The sequence below is a fragment of the Bos grunniens genome, chromosome 15, assembly GCF_055505025.1.
Source record: "Bos grunniens cultivar Pamir isolate PY7600 chromosome 15, Bosgru_T2T1.0, whole genome shotgun sequence".
Taxonomy (NCBI): domain Eukaryota; kingdom Metazoa; phylum Chordata; class Mammalia; order Artiodactyla; family Bovidae; genus Bos; species Bos grunniens.
Genome location: NC_141179.1, coordinates 32,332,278 through 32,350,970, shown reverse-complemented (window position 1 = coordinate 32,350,970; position 18,693 = coordinate 32,332,278). Strand labels below are relative to the sequence as shown.

At 44.1% G+C, this 18,693-nt stretch overlaps 1 protein-coding gene and 1 long non-coding RNA gene across 2 annotated transcripts in view; one reads left to right on the top strand and one right to left on the bottom strand.

The window, feature by feature from the left end:
- The window catches only part of LOC147357613 (uncharacterized), a 67,014-nt gene extending 64,904 nt beyond the window's left edge, over nt 1–2,110 (top strand). Inside the window, exon 3 of the long non-coding RNA XR_015141461.1 lies at nt 1,659–2,110. This is a non-coding gene — a long non-coding RNA (uncharacterized LOC147357613). The remainder of the gene's footprint in view (nt 1–1,658) is intronic.
- Nucleotides 2,111–3,304: 1,194 nt separating this feature from the next.
- The window catches only part of TECTA (tectorin alpha), an 83,588-nt gene continuing 68,199 nt past the window's right edge, over nt 3,305–18,693 (bottom strand). Inside the window, exons 16-23 of the mRNA XM_086338349.1 lie at nt 16,176–16,286; nt 14,772–14,974; nt 13,450–13,613; nt 12,281–12,529; nt 7,329–7,491; nt 5,585–5,672; nt 5,123–5,239; nt 3,305–4,099 (exon numbers count right to left, since the gene is read on the bottom strand). Coding sequence (XP_086194475.1) covers nt 3,999–4,099; nt 5,123–5,239; nt 5,585–5,672; nt 7,329–7,491; nt 12,281–12,529; nt 13,450–13,613; nt 14,772–14,974; nt 16,176–16,286 — 1,196 coding nt within the window. The 3' untranslated portion in view covers nt 3,305–3,998. The remainder of the gene's footprint in view (nt 4,100–5,122; nt 5,240–5,584; nt 5,673–7,328; nt 7,492–12,280; nt 12,530–13,449; nt 13,614–14,771; nt 14,975–16,175; nt 16,287–18,693) is intronic.

Here is an 18,693-nt window from a genome sequence, read left to right as displayed (position 1 = left end):
TGAATAGAGCCCATACTTAACTACTGGTTAAGAAACTAATTATGGAATTCCCAGTTGGCAGAAATGCCAGACCCCAGGATGTTGCTTCTTTTGATATCGGAGAAATACAAAGTTAATAAGATTCCTGATTAGCTCCGCTTTTCACCTTTGCTAAGCATGTGCTTTCTCTCACCCCCCTTTCTTAAGGCAAATCGTTTTGAGCGGCAGGAGAAGACAATGTTCTGGAGTTCTCTAAATATATGCTCTCATACGGTTTACGTTTGTATCCTGTCATTTTCTAACCTAAGAATATTTTAAAAGAAGCTTAAAGTTCTCATTTTATAGAGAGGAAAGTTAAGGTATTGTGATCTGGAATGATTTGTTTCAAGCAGACAATTAAATTAGCATTGTAGAAGGGTCAGGACCATCTCCCGGTTCTTCTTACAGACAGTCAGCTAAGGGACCTGTTCATTTTCAGTTCCATAGATAAATGTTTCTCTTTAATACAGATAGGCATGACTGGTTCAAAGGCTACTTGGCAGCCATCACCACAGATTTCCGGTTCCTCTCCCTCCCAGGCTACAGGAAGTTCACAACGCCCTCTCTCTGAACGTTAGTTCTGGCCATGTAACTTGCTTTGGTCAGTGAAATGGGAATAGATATGTTGTGTCTCTTATGAGGTGTGGTTCCCTACACTCTCTCCCCTTGCGGAGGTGAGCCCCAAAGTCTCCTATGGAGCTGGCAGCAACAAAAGGTAATAAAATATCGAGAAATAACAAGTGTTGGCAAGGACGTGGGGAAAAGGGAACCCCTGGCTGTTAGGAATGTAAATTGGTGTAGCCACTCTGGAACATAGTATGGTGATTCCTCCGTAAACTGAAAATAGAACCACCACACGATCCAGCAATTCCACTTCTGGGCATTTATCCAAAGGAGATGAAAAGACTAACTTGAAAAGATATCTGCACCCCTGTACTCATTGCAGCATTATTTACAATAGCCACGATATAGAAACAACTAAATATCCATCAGTGGCAGGATGGATAAAGAAGATGTGGTTGGACCCGAATGATGACTGAATACATACATGCATACAACGGAGTATTATTCAGCTATAGGAAAGGAAGAAATCCTGCCACTTGCAATCACATGGATAGACCTTGAGGGATTATGCTAAATGAAATAAGTCAGACAGTGAAGGACAAATACATTGGGTTAGCCGAAAAGTACATTTTCCATAACATTTTATGGAAAACTGGAAAGAACTTTTTGGACAACCAATAGTATGGTCTCATTTATTGGGGAATCTGAAAAACAAAACAAAAAACCATAGAACAGACGGGTGGTTCCTAGAGACAGAGTGAAATGGGTGAAGAGGGTCAAAACATAAAACTTCCAGTTACAAAATAATTGTGTCCTGGGGAGGTAATGTACATCATGGCAACTACGTGAATATATGTTACAGAACTGTATTCTGTATTTGGAAGTTAGAAGAGTAGATCTTAAAAGTTCTCATCACAAGATAAAAATTGTAACTATGAATGGCGATGGATGTTAACTAGACTTAGTGATGATCATTTCCTGGTATATACCTATATTGAATCATTACATTGTATACCTGAAACTAACATAATGTTGGATGTCAATTATATCTCCATAAAAACGTGATTCTGACACAGGAACAGAAGAAGAACCCATGGAAGAGAATCAGGAGTTCACAGAACCACAGAGACTGAAGCTGATTTGTGCTAAAGGTGGTACTGCAGTCCTATGAAGAAAGAATACATTGCTCAGTAAAAATGAGAGAAAAACAAGCTAATGAAGTCTCCATCCACCACCGCCCCCCAGGATGCAAGTAAGGATCAGAGCCCCCTGACGTGAGCAAAAGAGAAACCTCTGTTGTGTAAGCCACTTCGATTCTGGGGTTTTCTATTGGGCCTCTACACCTACCTTATCCTGATGACAGGTGAGGGTGTCAACCCTCTGAGAAAACCAGAGGCCAAGAATCAACGTGTGGCCAGAAAGGATTTAATTAAAAAATATAAAAAAAAAAACAATTATAGTCTTTAATTTAGAAATTTATAATGACTTTGATATGAAGATCAATAAAGAGAAGTTATGACATGGGAAAACATTTCCTCCTTATATGTCTTCAGTTTAAAATTTATCTAAGGAAATCATGGGTTAGTTTCTCTGTGTGTTTGACTCTTGGCGACCCCATGGACTGTAGCCCTCCAGGCTTCTCTGTCCATGGGATTCCCCAGGCAAGAATACTGGAGTATTCTTGCTGTTCCCTTCTCCAGGGGATCTTCCTGACCCAGGGATCGAACCCCGTCTCCTGCAGTACAGGTGGATTCTTTACTGTCTGAGCCACTAGGGAAGCCCAATCAGGTAGAAATAAATAAATAAATGTTACTGTGTTCAACTCAGAATCTGACTGTGAAAACCTATACCTTAGACTCCGGAAATGAGAACTGAACATTAGCTCTGAAGCTGCTGATCTTAAAGTGGGGAAGTGTGGAGCTGGGGATTTTCATGTGAACAAAGAACATGTGCATAACATCAATTTCCATCAGGGTGAGGAAGAAGTACTCTGCATCTCACCTCGAATGGGCAGTTTATTCCTTAATCCATCTCAATGTTCAGCATTTTCCCAAAAGATCCTAAAATGTCCAAGTTGAAGCAGACGCATATTTTTCTCCATCAATACCAGCTGTCTTCCTGGCTGCACAGCATCTATGGCTGCCAAGCTAGAGCCTGCAGACCCTCCCAGGGGCTGAGAGAACAAAACCGCTCGGCCCAGACTCAGCCTACACACCACTTCTTCGGTCCAGAGACAGTGACAGCCTTTTATAGGCCAGACAACAGGAATCATCCTCACACTCAGAGTCAAGGACACTATGGTCTCCGCTCGGTGTTTCCCAGAGTTCCCAGGAAACGGCAGAAATACCCTCAGCTTCAATCCAGAACAACGTCAAAATGAACTGGAAGTGGTGTTTACTTTGTTTTTAACCTTAAAAAGAGAGGCACCCCAGGGATGTATTTACCAGGCCCTCCGTTTTGTAGTTAATTAGAGTAAATGTGGGTTTTTGTATCATGTACAAAAGAGGCCACTGCCTGCTTCTCTTCTTCTCAGCACCTTCCTAAATGCCCCGCTAATGCTCTGCCAGTACAAACAGCCACATAGCAAAATGCATATGAGCTCCAGCCAGCAGGGCCTACCTGCTCCAGTTGCTGCTGCTCTAGCTGCCTCTTTGTTTATAACAGAGGATGCTATTTGGTGTGCAAAGCTCTATACGAATGATTCTGGCCACAGAATAATGAGAATAATTGAACACAGAGTTTATTTAAGCATAAAACATATTAAAAATTATTCGGTTGATTTGTAAAAGAGAAGAGTTTGGGTCTGAAAGGAAGGATGGGGGGTGGGGTTCCCCAGGTCAGCAAACAGTATGCAAGGTGGACACTTGGCCCTGGCAGGACCGGCGGACATGAGGGCAGGGGGAGGAGAATGCAGGTGAATCGGAGGTCGCACACTTCCAAACATCGGAGAGACCCCTCAGAGGGAGTCAAGCCTTCTAATCACTGCTTCTCCATATTCACTCTCACTCCACCAGGCCCTCCCTCTGTAAAAACTATGATCCAGACACGGCACTGGATCTACTGGTGGGGTAGACTTCTCTGGTTAGATTTCCAGGTAGACTTGTCTCACCAGAATTTTTTCCTTTACTGGTTTTTCCTGTGAGCCCAATGTTCCTAGTGACAATTGTTTGGAAATGTTAGGCAAGATACATGTTTTCCACAAGCAACTTTTAGAAGCAGGTTTGCATACTCTGAAAGGGGGTGGTGGCAGCGTGGCTTTTCCCTCTTTTCTGGAACTCTGACCATACGGGGGAGATGGCATCACTTTGAGACTGTGGACAATTTTAAATAGGTTCTGACTTACGGGCACACACCTTATCGCCTACAGGGGGTCAAAGTAAGTAAATTACAGTACTTTATATATAACCTTGAGTGAATTATGAGGTCATGCCTGACTTATAGACAAAATGCCATAGTGAAATCTGAGTCATGACGAGAAGCAGCATCCAAACTTGAAGTTCGATGGAAGAATTAGAGGCTGTGAACAGAAAGAGCGACATGGTAAGTCCTATGAAAAAATGTACTGCTTGACATGGATCAGCCATCCTGGTGGATTCAAACAAACGCGCCTGCTTTTTTCAATGCCAAGAACCCACCTTCTCCAAGTGGACTTGACTGTGGCAGTGAGGAAGTGAAATTAACTCAACCTCTAGATGAATCCTGCTAACTTAAAGGGTGCCAGGGAAACCTGGTAGCTAAGGCTGCTGCAGGAAAGTGTGTTTGATGGATCACACACACCAGTCCTAGACTTGGGGGCCAGATTAAAGGTCACCACTTGGTTCTTAAATGCCTGGATGTGTGTGTGTGCTCAGTTGCTCAGTTGTGGCCTGACTCCTTGCGACCCCATGGACTATAGCCCTCCAGGCTCCTCTGTGCATGGAATTTTCCAGGCAAGAATACTGAAGTGGGTTTCCATTTCCTTCTCCAGGGGATCTTCTTGACCCAGGGATCGAACCCTCGATTCCTGTGTCTCCTGCATTGGCAGGCGGAATCTTTACCACTAGCACAACCTAGGAAGCTCTATTAAATGGCTAGATAACTTTCTTTAAAAAAAAAAAAAAATTCCATCTTTTAGATAAAAGACCAGGGACTCAAAGGTTTAAAAAACCAAAAAGATGCTAGTATTCCTTGAGTGGGCTTCCGTAGTGGCTCGGTGGTAAAGAATTCACTTGCCAATGCAGGAGACGTGGGTTCAATCCCTGGGTCAAAAAAATCCCCTGGAGAAGGAAATGGCAACCCATTCAGTATTCTTGCCTGGGAAATCCCACGGACAGAGGCGCCTGGAAGGCTACAGTCCATGGGGGTGCAAGAGAGTCAGACATGACTTAGTGATGCAACAAGAACAATAAGTTCTTTGGGTGTTTGCTTCGTCTTTCCTTCTTACTTTCTGGAAGTCTCTAGGTCAGCTGCTGACCCACTGGGCCTTGCATTGGAATGTCTCCTTCTGGGAGTCAAGAACTTCCTGTGCCCTTGGCTGCCCGCCCAGAGGCTGTGAGCTCACCTCGGCAGCTCTTGCCATCCTCCTGCAGGGTGCCCGTCACGCAGCTGCACAGAGGCCCGTCCACCCGGCTCGTGCAGATCTGCTCACATCCTCCATTGTCCTCACACCAGTCCAGCCCTGAAAGACAGCCCTGGACAAGTTACCTGCAGACAGTCTAGCTCTTCATTTCCTATCTACGGGCAAGGCTTTAAAGAGAGGCATGGCAAGGGAAAAGGCCTAGTACTCTCATGAGTTTTTAGTAGTCTGTGAAAGGATGTCATTATGGACACCTGTGATTATGGCAGGCTTCGCAAACTGGGGTCCCCAAGCAGGCATCCTTTGCAAACTGGGGTCCCCAAGCAGGCGTCCTCAAGCTCCTGGTTCACCAGGTTCACATCGCAGGCACAACACACCCCAGAGTTAGCCTGAATCTTCAAATCCCATTGTTTTAATCATTTAGAGTGTTTTACGGAACATACATACTTTTTCTTCTAATAGGTCCCACTGAAATGATCTGTTCTTTAGGTTCCTTGGTATAATCTGTGGCAGTCCTGGAATTTTGAGGGCAAGTCTGAAAGACAGAACACCAAAGTGAACATTTCACACAATTAAGCTGATAACTTATTCTTCACCACATCCTCACCTCCAAAAGAGGCAGGGGTTCAGCCCGGAGCACTATTGCAGCTCAGATTAATTAGAAGCAATGTATTCTTGATCATTGAGCCCCCTGGGACTTGGGGCTTTATGTTGAACAGAATTTAATATATTCTCCACACCAGAATTAGATTCAAAGAGGCTCCCTTCCTAGGAAGGAGGATCCTGTATCAGATCAGATGGTAACGTATGGACCAGCATCGGTAAGCAGCTCGGGCCACCGCCCCATCTCAATTCTGCCAAAAATGTATTGTTCAGCTGCTCAGTCACATCTGACTCTTTTTTGCAGCCCTGTAGACTTTCAGGCTCCTCTGTCCATGGGATTTTTCAAGCAAGAACACTGGAGTGAATATCTTGCCATTTCCTCCTCCAGGGGATCTTCCCAACCCATGGATCAAACCCTGGTCTCCTGCATTGGCAGGCAGGTCTTTTACCACTGAGCCACCTGGGAGGCCATCTGTCAACATGCTGCTGCTGCTGCTGCTGCTGAGTCGCTTCAGTCGTGTCCGACTCTGTGCGGCCCCATAGACGGCAGCCCACCAGGCTCCCCCGTCCCTGGGATTCTCCAGGCAAGAACACTGGAGTGGGTGGCCATTTCCTTCTCCAATGCATGAAAGTAAAAAGTGAAAGTGAAGTCGCTCAGTTGTCTCCGACTCTTCGCAATCCCATGGACTGCAGCCTACCAGGCTCCTCTGTCCATGGGATTTTCCAAGCAAGAGTACTGGAGTGGGGTGCCATTGCCTTCTCCAATCTGTCAACATGAGGTGAGGGTAAAGCTGCAATGTTAAGGGTTAGGGGCCAGGGACCGGCGCAGTAAAACCTTAGGGACATAGCTGTACATGGTGGAGATGTAAGCCTGGCGTGGACCAGATGATGAGTCTGTCATCTCATCTGCCAGCCCCTCAGAGCCCCAGGCCCAGAGCGTGGATGTGGATAATCTGTGGGATAGCCCCTGCCTAAAGGAGACCTGGATAAAGTACATACTGAGCTTGGCAGTTTGCTTCTAAGTGGAGGAGATCTTGGCCCCAGCCTTCACTTCAGAGGCAGGTGACCTGGCTTCTTGAGTAGTACTCAAGAAGTAGTACTCTGGCACAGTAGTTCTCAAACAGGGCCAATTTTTTCCCCCAGGGGACACTGGGCAATTCCAGGAGGCATTTCGGGTGTTGTAAGAGGGGAGGAGGTGCTGGCATCCAGTGGGTGGAGGTCAGAGATGTGCTGAACAGTCAACAGAGCATAGGGCAGCCCCACAGCAAAGAATCATTTGGTCCAAATGTCAGTAGCCCTGAGGTTTAAGAAACCCTGGTCTAGTGTTACACCAACAACAGTCTGGCATTTCAGAGATAGAGAAGAGTAAACGGTCATCATTCTGCCCTGCTCTCTTATTGTTCTGGCACAGATGACTATCACTCCTGGGCATCTGATGATGGTTGTTATTCAGCCACCGCCAGGTGCCTTGAGCCCTAAAAAAAAACCTCTAAAGAGCCACCGAACTTGGCATTCACCATCCCCACGTGGGGAAACCTGAGGCCGTGAGAAACAAAGACGCGCATTGAATTTCCACACTCTCACTTACTATTTTGCAGGAGTACTTTTCTGAATCGCAGAGGGACACCGCACAGTGCAGGTGGACTTCATCATAATCCCCAATGAACTTAAAGACCGTGACGTGGAAGCGGCAGGTGAGGGAGACGCCATTCTCCTCAATGCCAATGGTGTTGTCTTTAATGTTCTGACACCTGTTCAGAAAGAAAGGGACTCTCTGCTTCACACATTCATGTCCCACACCGAACCATCACGAACGGTAAAAATGCCTTTGTGTTTGAAAGTGACCTCTGGCGTGTGTGGGCTTGTCATTTGTTAGGACTCCCCTACAGTTTCATAGTTTGTTGGAAAAGCGTCAAATAGCGCCTCAAATTAGCATCTTAATTGCAGCTAAAGACAAAACAACCGGAGGGCCTGTACTCAATTTCCCTGCACGTCAGTATCTCATCCCTCTCCTTCAGAAAGCTGTGTTTTAAGGATATCAGTTAAACAAACACAAGATGAGTCCCTAGGTCTTCTGTACTTTCTTCAGTTCATTAGCAATTTGGGGAGGGGCCCCTTTTTCAAGCTCTATTGGGAAGTCTCCCTATAAGTGAAAACACGTGGGAGCTGGAGAAGACAGACAAGCTGAAGGGACCCCCCTGCTCCCCTCTTTGTGGTACTGAGTCAATAGGCAAGGGACGACGGTATCTGCCTCCACTTGTTGGCGTTCCCCAAATGGCCTGCAGTCTCTTATGCCCCAGGGTATTTTCACACACTGTTTCCCCACCTGGAAGCCTCTCTGCACATCTAACTAACCCTGCTCTTTCTTCAATGCCCGTCTGTGGTTCCCCCTCCAGTATAAATATGCCCTGATCAGGGAGGAACAAGTGGCCTTGCCTGAAATTTGCCGACAACACCCTGCTGAGCCCCTGGGGAACATGAACCCAGGTGCAATCGTCACTGTGTCTCCAACACACTGATGGGCACGCAGTAAGTATTTCAAAAGAAGATGTGGTACATATATACAAGGGAATATTACTCAGACATTAAAAAGAATGAAATAATGCTATTTGCAGCAAATGGATGGACCTGGAGATTATCATACTAAATCAGTCAAAGAAAGACAAATATCATATGATATTGCTTATATGAGGAATCTTTAAGAAATGATGAGGAATCTAAAAAAAAATGATACAAATGAATTTATTTACAAAACAGAAGTTGACTCACAGACTTAAAAAAAGAACTTATGGTTACCAGGTGGGTAGGATGGGGGGAAAGGAGAGATTGGGAGTTTGGGGTTGACATGTACACACTGCTATATTTAAAATACATAACCAACAAGGACCTACTGTAAAAAATAAATAAAATTTTTAAATAAAAAGGAATATTTAGATGCTGTGTAGTCAAACTCATACAAATATTTGCCTGACAAATAAAAGCTATGGCACTTCTTTTAACTCCAAGAGAATATTTCTGTGTGTGTCTATGTGTGTGTGTGTATACAATTATATATAAATTGTATTTTTACTTTTGGAACATTACAAATAGTATTAAATCTCAGAACTGTTTTCTTTGAAATGTGGTGTTAAAATTATACTTAATTTTTAGACCCCCCAAACACTCTGGGAATAATCAGTGAGTGGATGAATGAATTGTGCTGCCATGGGCAAGGCTGGCCCATCACAGCCAAGGAGCTCTTTAAAAAAGACCTAATCAAGATAAAATGGGTGGCTCTTCTCCTATGTTTTCTTCCCCTAGCCCACGGAATTCAATAGTTTAGTGATAAGGAAAAATTTAAATTGATGTTATTGTTCAGGATCCCCACACCTGCTCAGTTTGGTAATTCAGTCTATAAGGCAATAGTTTCCTAAAAGCTTTGAAACAAAAACTTGCTAGCCATACTTTTCCTTGTCACTGTAACTCATTTGAATAATCTAAATAGGTTCAAGGATTCTGCAGTGTTCTCAGCCCTCTGGTCTTCACGCAGCTCCTCCCTCCTTTTTTAAAAAAATATTTACTTATTTGGCTGTGTTAGGGCTTAGCTGCATCACGTGGGATCTTCTACCTTTCTTTCAGCATGCAGGATCTTTGGTTCCAGCATGTGAGATCTAGTTCCCCGACAAGGGGTGGAACCCAGGCCCCCTGCACTGAGAATGTGGAATCTTAGCCACTGGACCACCAGGAAAGTCCCCAAACCTTCCCTCTTAACTAGACCCCCAACTCCCAGAGAGATGATTTGAGATTTAAGTGTCAGAAAAACAGGAAGCAGAAGGAAGGGGCCTCAGGAAGCAGGGACAGTCTGTCTGGATGTCGCCTTAGGGGGCAAACAAACCGAACACCAGGATCCTTGTCCACAATCGGAAGGATGGTGTCCTTTCCTCCGTCTGGGCATACACAGAGAAGAGAGAAGTGACCTTTGTGTGCTCAGACCCTTGCATCACTGGTAAACGGCAGTGGCATCTCTGCCCCCTCCCCCACCCCCGTGTAGCTGGAGAGAAGCAGCTCACCCCCCCACCCCCAAATTCCAATGCAGAACCATTCTGCTCAGTCATTCCGCACTGAGCATCAGGTTTTCCATAAGCTCACTGGAAAAAAAAAAAAACAATAACCATATTCCTCCAAGAAAGGTCAAAAGGACTCGTGAATTAAAATTCTCTCACATGATGAAATTACTTCTCACCCAACAACAGTTTATTTGAAGACCTTCATCCAGACCCTGGGGGAAGCTGAGATTTATGAACGTGCTCACTTACTCTCCCTCTCTGGGTCAACTCTATTAAATACTATTTAAAAAATGTTAAATGCCACAGTGTCCTTCAAAGGCAGCCCAAGCCCACCCACCAGGGTTTGTACAGTGGCTCAAATTGTAGCCCTTTTATTTTGGGAGAAAAGACCGTGATGGGGTGGGGAGCAAGGGAACACATGGAGAAAGAGACCTGTTACATTAGCCTGACATCTGGATCTGCAAGATACCATGTAATCCTCGAGCCCTTCCCTCTGCCTCCAGGGAGGCTAAAAATCAACCCAGAAAGATAGTGCCTTCATGAGGCCTTTGTTGAAAATCCCATTCGACACCTCAGCAACCCAGGCCATAAGCCACACCTGGCCAGGTAGGGAGTTGATGTACTTTGGTACCTGAAAGATTTCTTCCTCTGCCCCTTGCTGGTTAGGTAGCCTCGGGTGAGCTGTATTCAGGCTCTGAGCCTGTTCATCTGCAAAATAGTGGATGTTGATTGTTTGTCTGCCTAGAAGCATAGTCTTCTTTGGGGGAACTATTCCTTCCCTCCCCAACTTGAAGGCTAATTATACCCTATCCATAGCACCCCAGGGAAGGATGCTGACTCAGGCCTGAGATAGGGTTCAAGAAACACTATTCCCAAATCTGGCACCTTGAATATTTTCAACTGAAGGAGTTTGAGAAAAATGACAGAATCAGGAAGGTCACTCTTCTCCCCTGAAAGAGGCCATAAAACTCTCCTGTGGGAGGTATACCAGAGGAAAGGCCCATTCTTATCTCCAAAGTCAAGGGGGCGCTGAGAAGAGTCTGAAGAGTCTGGCGAAGATTTCCCTCAGTTCACTATAGTGACCACACATGATGGACCTATCATATCCACAACTGTTCACTCTTTGTCAAATGGGGAAAACGATCCTCAGTTTGAACGATTTCTTAGAGTCTCCATTTCCTTATGAAGACTCCCGTGTCATGTAAAATTTATATTAAATAAATGTGTATGCTTTTCTCCTGTTAATCTTTGTCCAAATAATTTTCAGACCCAGCCAGGAACCCTAACAGGGTCAAAAAAACTGTCCTCTCCAACACCAGGCACTTTAATGTTGCATCTTCTCCAAACAAAGGAGAGGGAATCCATCCAAGAAAAGCTTATCATACTCCTTCCCAATTCCCTGAATTGGGATTAGAAGGAATGCTCATTCCTGGGGGTTACAATGCTGAAAAAATGCTGGTGTCTAATGAGGACAATGAGAAGACAGAGACAATGAGAGAAACAGAGAGACAAAGGACAGAGGGAGGGAGGGAGTGTTGACAGCAACTGGCCCCCTGAACCCAATTATTCCCAAAGCCACATCTACTTATGTGATTTGGTTTTGTAAACATTAAGTACTTTGTTTTTGCATAAACTTGTTTGAAATGGTCTCTACCACTTATAAAAGAAAGAATTTTGATAAATACAATCATCTGCTTTTAAGAATTCATGTACTGGGGTGATGGAAATGTTCCAAAATTAGATTATGATGATGGTTGCACTTCTCTGTAAATTTACCAAAAATTGTTGAATTTTACACTTAGAGCAAATGCATTTTATTGCACATAAATTATGTATGCAATAAACCTGTTAAGAAATTATTGTTGCTTGACAAAACCACTAAGTGTTTTTAAAAAATAAAGATAATTATCATGATTGTTGATTGGTTCACAGTCTTTTCTTCTTTTTCATTCACCTATTCATTCATTCAATAATTTTGTTGCATAACCACTATTTTTCAGGAAATATACTAGGTGCTGGGCACATATTGGTGAGTAGAAAAACTCACCTACAGGCTATTATTCCAATTCCTTTTAAATTTTGATAGATCCATTATTCACCAACTTTAGTAATTCTCATTACCTCCTTTCATTTGTAGATAATCCACATTCAACTCAGATTGAAATTCAAAGTAGGTAGGACAGAATGCCCTGTTTGATCACATTGAGAATAGAGCATTTTATAGTTAATGCCACAGAAAACTGGTGATCTACCACTAAATTGTGTGTGACTTCAAGAATTGCTTGTTCTCACTAAGCCTGAGCCTTCTCGTCTATAAAAAAGGAGCTTATCACATTTACTTCATATGTAGTTATAAGGATTAGATAGTTCTTGGGTGCAAAATGCTGGTCCTGTAGGTAGTCAGCAAATGTTAGTTACCTTTCTCTTCCCTAAAAAAGATGTAGACAGATCTAACACTAAAGGCTCTGAGACCATCCTTCAAGAGGCTACCCACCCTCCTTCAATGATGAAGTATCGGAGCTTGTCGTTGCTGTCACGGGACGGGGTGGCGTAGCATTTGTTCAATGTCAGAATGAGATGTGTGGAGTCAGCTCCAACCACAAAGACCCCAACGTACAGCACATCTCGAGTTGTCAGTACAACTTCACCCTGGCGGTAAGGATGTTTGTAGGAGGCGTTTTTGTAGAGCGCCATCTTGGTGGTGAAGCTGCCTTCTTGAGTTGGAACCGTCAGGTTAATGACACTATAAGGGAAAAAGTTGTGGACTTAAAAAAATATTCACAACCTGAAAGTTGAGAGTTATGTTTTATTTGGTGGGAATTTGTAGGACTTCAAATGACCCTGACAGAACTGCTCCCAGAATGGGAGGGGAGGGGCCAGGTTATATAGAAGTTTTGCAACAAAGGGTAATCTGAACATCCAAAAATTATTGTTAATTAAAGAAAACCAGATATCCCAAGTTAAGGAATTTAGTGCTTTTCTATGCACGGGAAGATGCAAGAGTCTGGGCTCACTGAAATCATTCCTTGGATATGCACCTCAGCTATCTGGGGCCAGTATCCTGCTTTCACATCTTAAGCTTCTTTTTTTCAGGGCTCAATTTAGGGAGTGGCTACAGTCTGGTGGCTGCTAGATGGCAGGTGTTCTTTCCTTCCTGAGTTTCCTCAGGTCTCATCAGCTCACCATTCACGGTGGCTGCACTCCCTGACGACTGTGATATCCTTTGTTTACTGACATGGCAGCAAATATTCCGGTTCTCACAGTCATGAGTAGGGAACCCCAAACAATGCTGTCTATCCAATCACCATTTTCCAAGCTGAAAATGCAGAGGGAAAGCCAGGCAGAGAGAAGTAAAGTCTACTAGGCTACATGTGGCCATTAAAATTAAACTAAAAATTCACTTCCTCAGTGCCCCGCTCCCCTGGCACATTTCAAGAGCTCAACGCTCACATACAGCTACTGCATTGGACAGCACAGATATGGGACATTTCCATCCCTGTAGAAAGTTCTATCGAACAGCACTGGTGTAAGACATCTGAGTTCAGAAAACATGAATTATTCTTTCCTAGTGCTTCAAAGACAGATGCTAGCAATTTTGATTATGCTAACCTTAACTGTCAAGGAAAAGACAGAGCGAAGTGCACAGCCGGTGAGATTCTCTACCTTAGCATAGGCTTCACAACAGAGTCCAAGGAGATCTTGATATCGAGCTCATAAGCACATGAAAATTCCACATTGATCGTCCTGTCCCTGGTGATGATGTTGCCAGTATTGTTGGCACTTTCGATCCAAATAGTGTTTTTATACATGATATGAGTGCCATTGGACTGCAGAGCAAAGGAAGGTCAGAAATCATTAAATCTGGGTGTGAGTATGTGGCTTGCATTTTAAATCCATGGGCCTGAAAGTAGAGAAATGGCTTCATTCCATACATAACCCAGAGGCCAGTATAAATCAGGATGGAGCCAGTCTCAGCATTTAGTAAGAAAAAAAAAGTATTAATGGATGGCAACAGCACCCTTCAGTCTGATAACTTTGAATGCCCACCAAGGTGATTTCATGTACCACTGAATTCTAAGTACTACCAGCCCCCAGTTACCTGTGGGAACCCAAGCTGGGGACAGCATAAAGTATTGCCATCCCAAGGTAAAATACATATCATCTTTCAATTCTTAATTCAAAATCCACCCCCTGTCAAATCTTGTACCAGGCATGCCCACAAGTACCCAAATGGATACATGCATGTTTTACCATCTTGCTCCTCTCCCTCGCTGATTAAAAAGTGTTAATGTACACAGTTAACAAAATATATATTACCATATGTAAAACAGATACCCAGTGGGAATTTGCTGTGTGACACAGGGAGCTCAACCCAGTGTTCTATGACAACCTGGAGGGGCAGGGAGTGGAAGGTGGGAGGGAGTTTCAAGAGGGAGGGGACATATGTATACCTGTGGCTGATTCATGTCGATGAGTGGCAGAAACCAGCACAATATTGTAAAGCAAATATTTTGCAATAAAAAATTAAAAAAAAAAAGAAAGATGGCAGGAAGGCACAGGAGGAAGAGAAGTGAGATGCTTTGCTAACCTAGAAATTAGATAGCCCAAGACAAAAAGTTGTGACCTTGCTATATTTCTGCAGCCAACTGTTAAATGATGTCTGGATCACCCTTACCCCTCGAAATAGCTGAACCCAGCTGTCTTTATCTGGAAGAACAATAAAAGCACGAAAGAGATAAAAACATGTGTCAACATTCAGGGCAAAGGATGACAGCAGACAGGGCAAAGCAGGGAAGGAAGTATGTCACTTATCTTGCTTTCAGCTCAATCAATCACTTAGCACTCAATGATGGGTGTCTTTTGCTGTTTTCCAAGGAGCAGTTTCTAAGTTAGACCCCTGAAGTTGGCTTAAGGACGATCAGTGTGCAAACGTCCAGAGCTGTCGCCACCAAGGCCGGGTGCTCTTTCTGGCCCCTGTTGCTCACCTGCACAATGTTTCCACAGTTCCCTTTGGTGTTATTGATCTGAAAGGAGATAAAGTCCTCGCCCTCAATGCCGGTGCACTGCCTGTCATTGACCCGCACGCCCTCCCTCTCGAAGCCGAGCTGGAAGAGCTTGCACTTAGATATGGACACTTCCATCTGAGCCGCCTTGCAGGTCACCTCTGCATCAATGATGTCGTGGGAGTCTGTGGGGACACAGGTATGAAAGGCGAGTCACTGGGAGCTGCCCTTGCTGCGGGAGTGGGCATGGTACCCTGTCCTCTTCAGAAGAGGCTGATGATCTTCACACAGAGGCTCTGGCATACCTAACAAAGCTCTGATCAATCTCAATGAGTATATGAAGCCATTCAAAGCAATAACCTGAGCAATGCCAGAGCCTTTTTTTAAAAGATGAAAATGCTATACAAAGCATCTTTGCTCTTTTCTTCTGAAACCCAGGATTCCTGCCCCATTCTGGTAGGAGCTACTCTCGTAAGCTCCATACTGTGTCTGGCTTGCTGTGGCCTGGCTAAAAAACATGATTCAAGTGAGGGCAGCCCTGGGCTGGTACCCAGGCCAGCACTAGGAGCTCTTGTTTTCTGTCATGGGATGCACCAGTGGACATTTTCCATGAGTACACAAACACAGGCTAACGAGCCCTAAAGAAGCAGAGAGAAACACTTTTATCTGCTTTGGTGAAGCCTTTGAACAGCTCATGTGGTCCCCTCCTGTGGAGCCTTCTGGTCAACCAGGCATTCATTTGATAATGCTAAACATAGCACATGCCTCCTGAGTTCCCTGGTTCAACCAAGGGCGAGGAGTTGGGAAGCAGAGCAGCTCCCCTTCAAGCTGACAAAAGGGGTGTGCTCTGGGCCGGGGACAAGGTCACTGCTACTTTAAGGGGGCTGTGGTTAAGAACAGGACCTGGAGTCCTAATTGCTTGCAGTTTGCTTCAACATTTCAGTATTCTTCGGGACCTGCTGAAAAGCTTCGGGGAAGATAAAGCTGGCTTTAAACACGTCTTTAAGCACCTGGCACTCTCGTCCTGATTGTTTCAAGTTTTTGCCAAACCACCCTATCTCCCTGTGAGTCTAAAAGATCAATTTGGATCTCTCTGATGTTGAACGTGGCCTCAGATGGAGCTGACTGATTCTATGAATGTACAAATTTACGTTTATCATTTATTGAAGAAAGGGATGTAGCTACAAGGAAATGAACATTAGCCTACTTTGAAGAGGTCGGGTTCCTTTCTTGTTCTGCTTAAATGCTCATGAAAACTTCATTATTTGGGTTTCTAACCCACAGTGTGGGACATGTGGTCTCCCACTTGGGAGCTTTCCTACCAGGCTGCCAGGCGTCTCCCACTGGGCCTGTCTTGGAGGAGGGGGGGCGGCAGGTGCCACTCACTGTTTCCATAGGGAGGGGGTTCAATGCAGCCACACAGCTCCCCTCCATTTTCCAGCTCACAGGTTCGGTTGGGACAGTCCACCCCCACACAAGGATCTTCAACCACTCCTGCTAAAAAGGAAAACAAACAGAAACACACACAACTTGATTTTCACACCAGTGCCCGGCAGCATGTGGTCACACTCTGAACTTGCCACTTCAATGGACCTGGTGGTGGTCAGATGGCAGATAGAAATTAACAGACAGGGCAGCCTTCCAGGAAGTAATGATGATAGCTAATAACTGGGTCTTTGCTATGTGTTTCATGCATTGGTGGCATTATCTCTTCCAACCCTTACAATCTCTGCCAGCTAAGTATTGTAACTTGGCATCACAGCTGAAATGTACCCAAAGTCACGCACAGGTGAAGGTAAGTGAGGAGGATGGAACAACAAGCAAGCTGACTGCCAGCACGTCCCGAGATTCCTGCACTTACTGCTCTGTACCACCATCATGTGCATCAAAATCTTTATATTTATATAAGCTGTAGAGTTCAAACCATTTATCTCTATATTGCCAATACCTGGCCACCTCACAGTAGATACTCAACAAGTAGTTGTCAAGAATGAAGATTTCAGGGCCAGTAAGGTCCCAGAGAGGTCCCTTAAACCAGGCCTTCTTGAGTCTTTTTTTTTGATTCATGGTCCACATGCTTCTACTTAATTTTGTAAAAATAGACAAACCAAAATCTACACACAACTCGCCAGCATTGACTGAGATTAATGGCACTTTTTTGCCAAAACAGGGAAAACTCTAAGTAAAATACAAATGTATGTGAAGTGTCATCACCAACAGATTACAAACAATATTTCTGTAGCAGATGAGCCCATAGGCCACCTGCAAGCTCATTAACGTCTCAGTTTGAGAATCACTAATGGAAAACACTTTCTTTTAGACACTCATTTCTTTATTTAAAGACTCTCTTTCCCTATCCAGGTGTAATAATCTTCCTCGTTGTCATGGTTTCTAACAGTAAGTGTTAAAGAAACAGCCATGATTCAACTCCAGCATGAGCCAAGTCAGCTTCAAGAGTTTAAAAACAAAACAAAACAAACCCCTCAAGCTGTCCCGTAACTGCAGAAGCTTCTCCTGACCTTCTGCTAAATAACCATTATAACAGGTGAGAGGACAGGAATGGAGTCGCATCAGTCTGTCTTAATTCCTAGAAAGATGACTAAAGTAGAGCCCTCACCATCAGCTAAATACACTTACTTATTATTTTTGCAGTTTAAACTTTTTATTTTATATTGGGGAATAGCCAATTAACAGTGTTGTGATAGCTTCAGGTGAACAGTGAAGGGACCCAGCCATACATATACCTGTATCCATTCTCCCCCGAACTCCCCTCCCACCCAGGCTGCCACGTAGCATTGAGCAGAGTCCCCTGGGCTATACAGTAGTCCTTTGTTGCTTTTCTATTTTACATATAGCAGTGTGTACATGACCATTCCAAATTCCCTAACCGTCCCTTCTCCCATCCTTCCTCCTTGCAACCATAAGTTTGTGCTCTAAACAGTGAAGCTCTTTCTGTTTTGTAAATAAGTTCATTTGTATAATTTATTTTCCGATTCCACACATAAGGGATGCCATAGGATATCACTTATCCTCTATCTGACTTACTTCACTCAGTATGACACTCTCTAGGTCAGAGAAGGAAATGGCAACCCACTCCAGTGTTCTTGCCTGGAGAACCCCAGGGACGGGGGAGCCTGGTGGGCTGCCGTCTATGGGGTCGCACAGAGTCAGACGTGATTGAAGCGACTGAGCAGCAGCAGCAGCAGCAGATCCACCCTTGTTGCTACAAATGGCATTATTTCTTTTTAATAGCCAAGTAATATTCCACCAAATATACTTATTTCTTAAAAGCTTCTTTTTCTAAAGACCCATTTATTGCCTAAGTGCATTCAGCACCCAAGACAGTGCTAAGCACACAGCAGCCACCCAATGAATGTGCTGGTTGATGAACACAATATGCAAACCACCAAGGAGAATAAGAGGAAAAAAGTGTGGAGGTTACAGCTCCCAAGAAGACAAAAACCTCACTTACAATCAGAGTGGGCCATTTACTACTTGGCAGATACAACATGCCCAATACAGAGGTTAAGTTTTGAGGTTAAAAACAAAAACTGATATATTTTTTTAAAATTCCAGACAATTTCTGAAGTTCAAGACAGTTTAGGCTCTTTAAAGTATTGCTTATCAACAGAAGAGGGTAAAATATTAAAGTTACCAAACAAAACATTTCTATTGATTGCCAACAGAAACTACTCCATTTGCTTAAGAGTTTCTGAAATTACTGAGTGCATATTTTAATTAGCGACATTGTTTTCAGGTTCTGAATTGTGTATCCCTGCTCTTGTCAGGTGTGGTGTGCAGACTTACTGACGAGAACACTCCGTCTTGAAACAAACAGGGCCAGTTTGCACGGCGGTACCGGTATGTACACGGGGCTGCTGTTGTGCCTCGAGGGACAAGCACA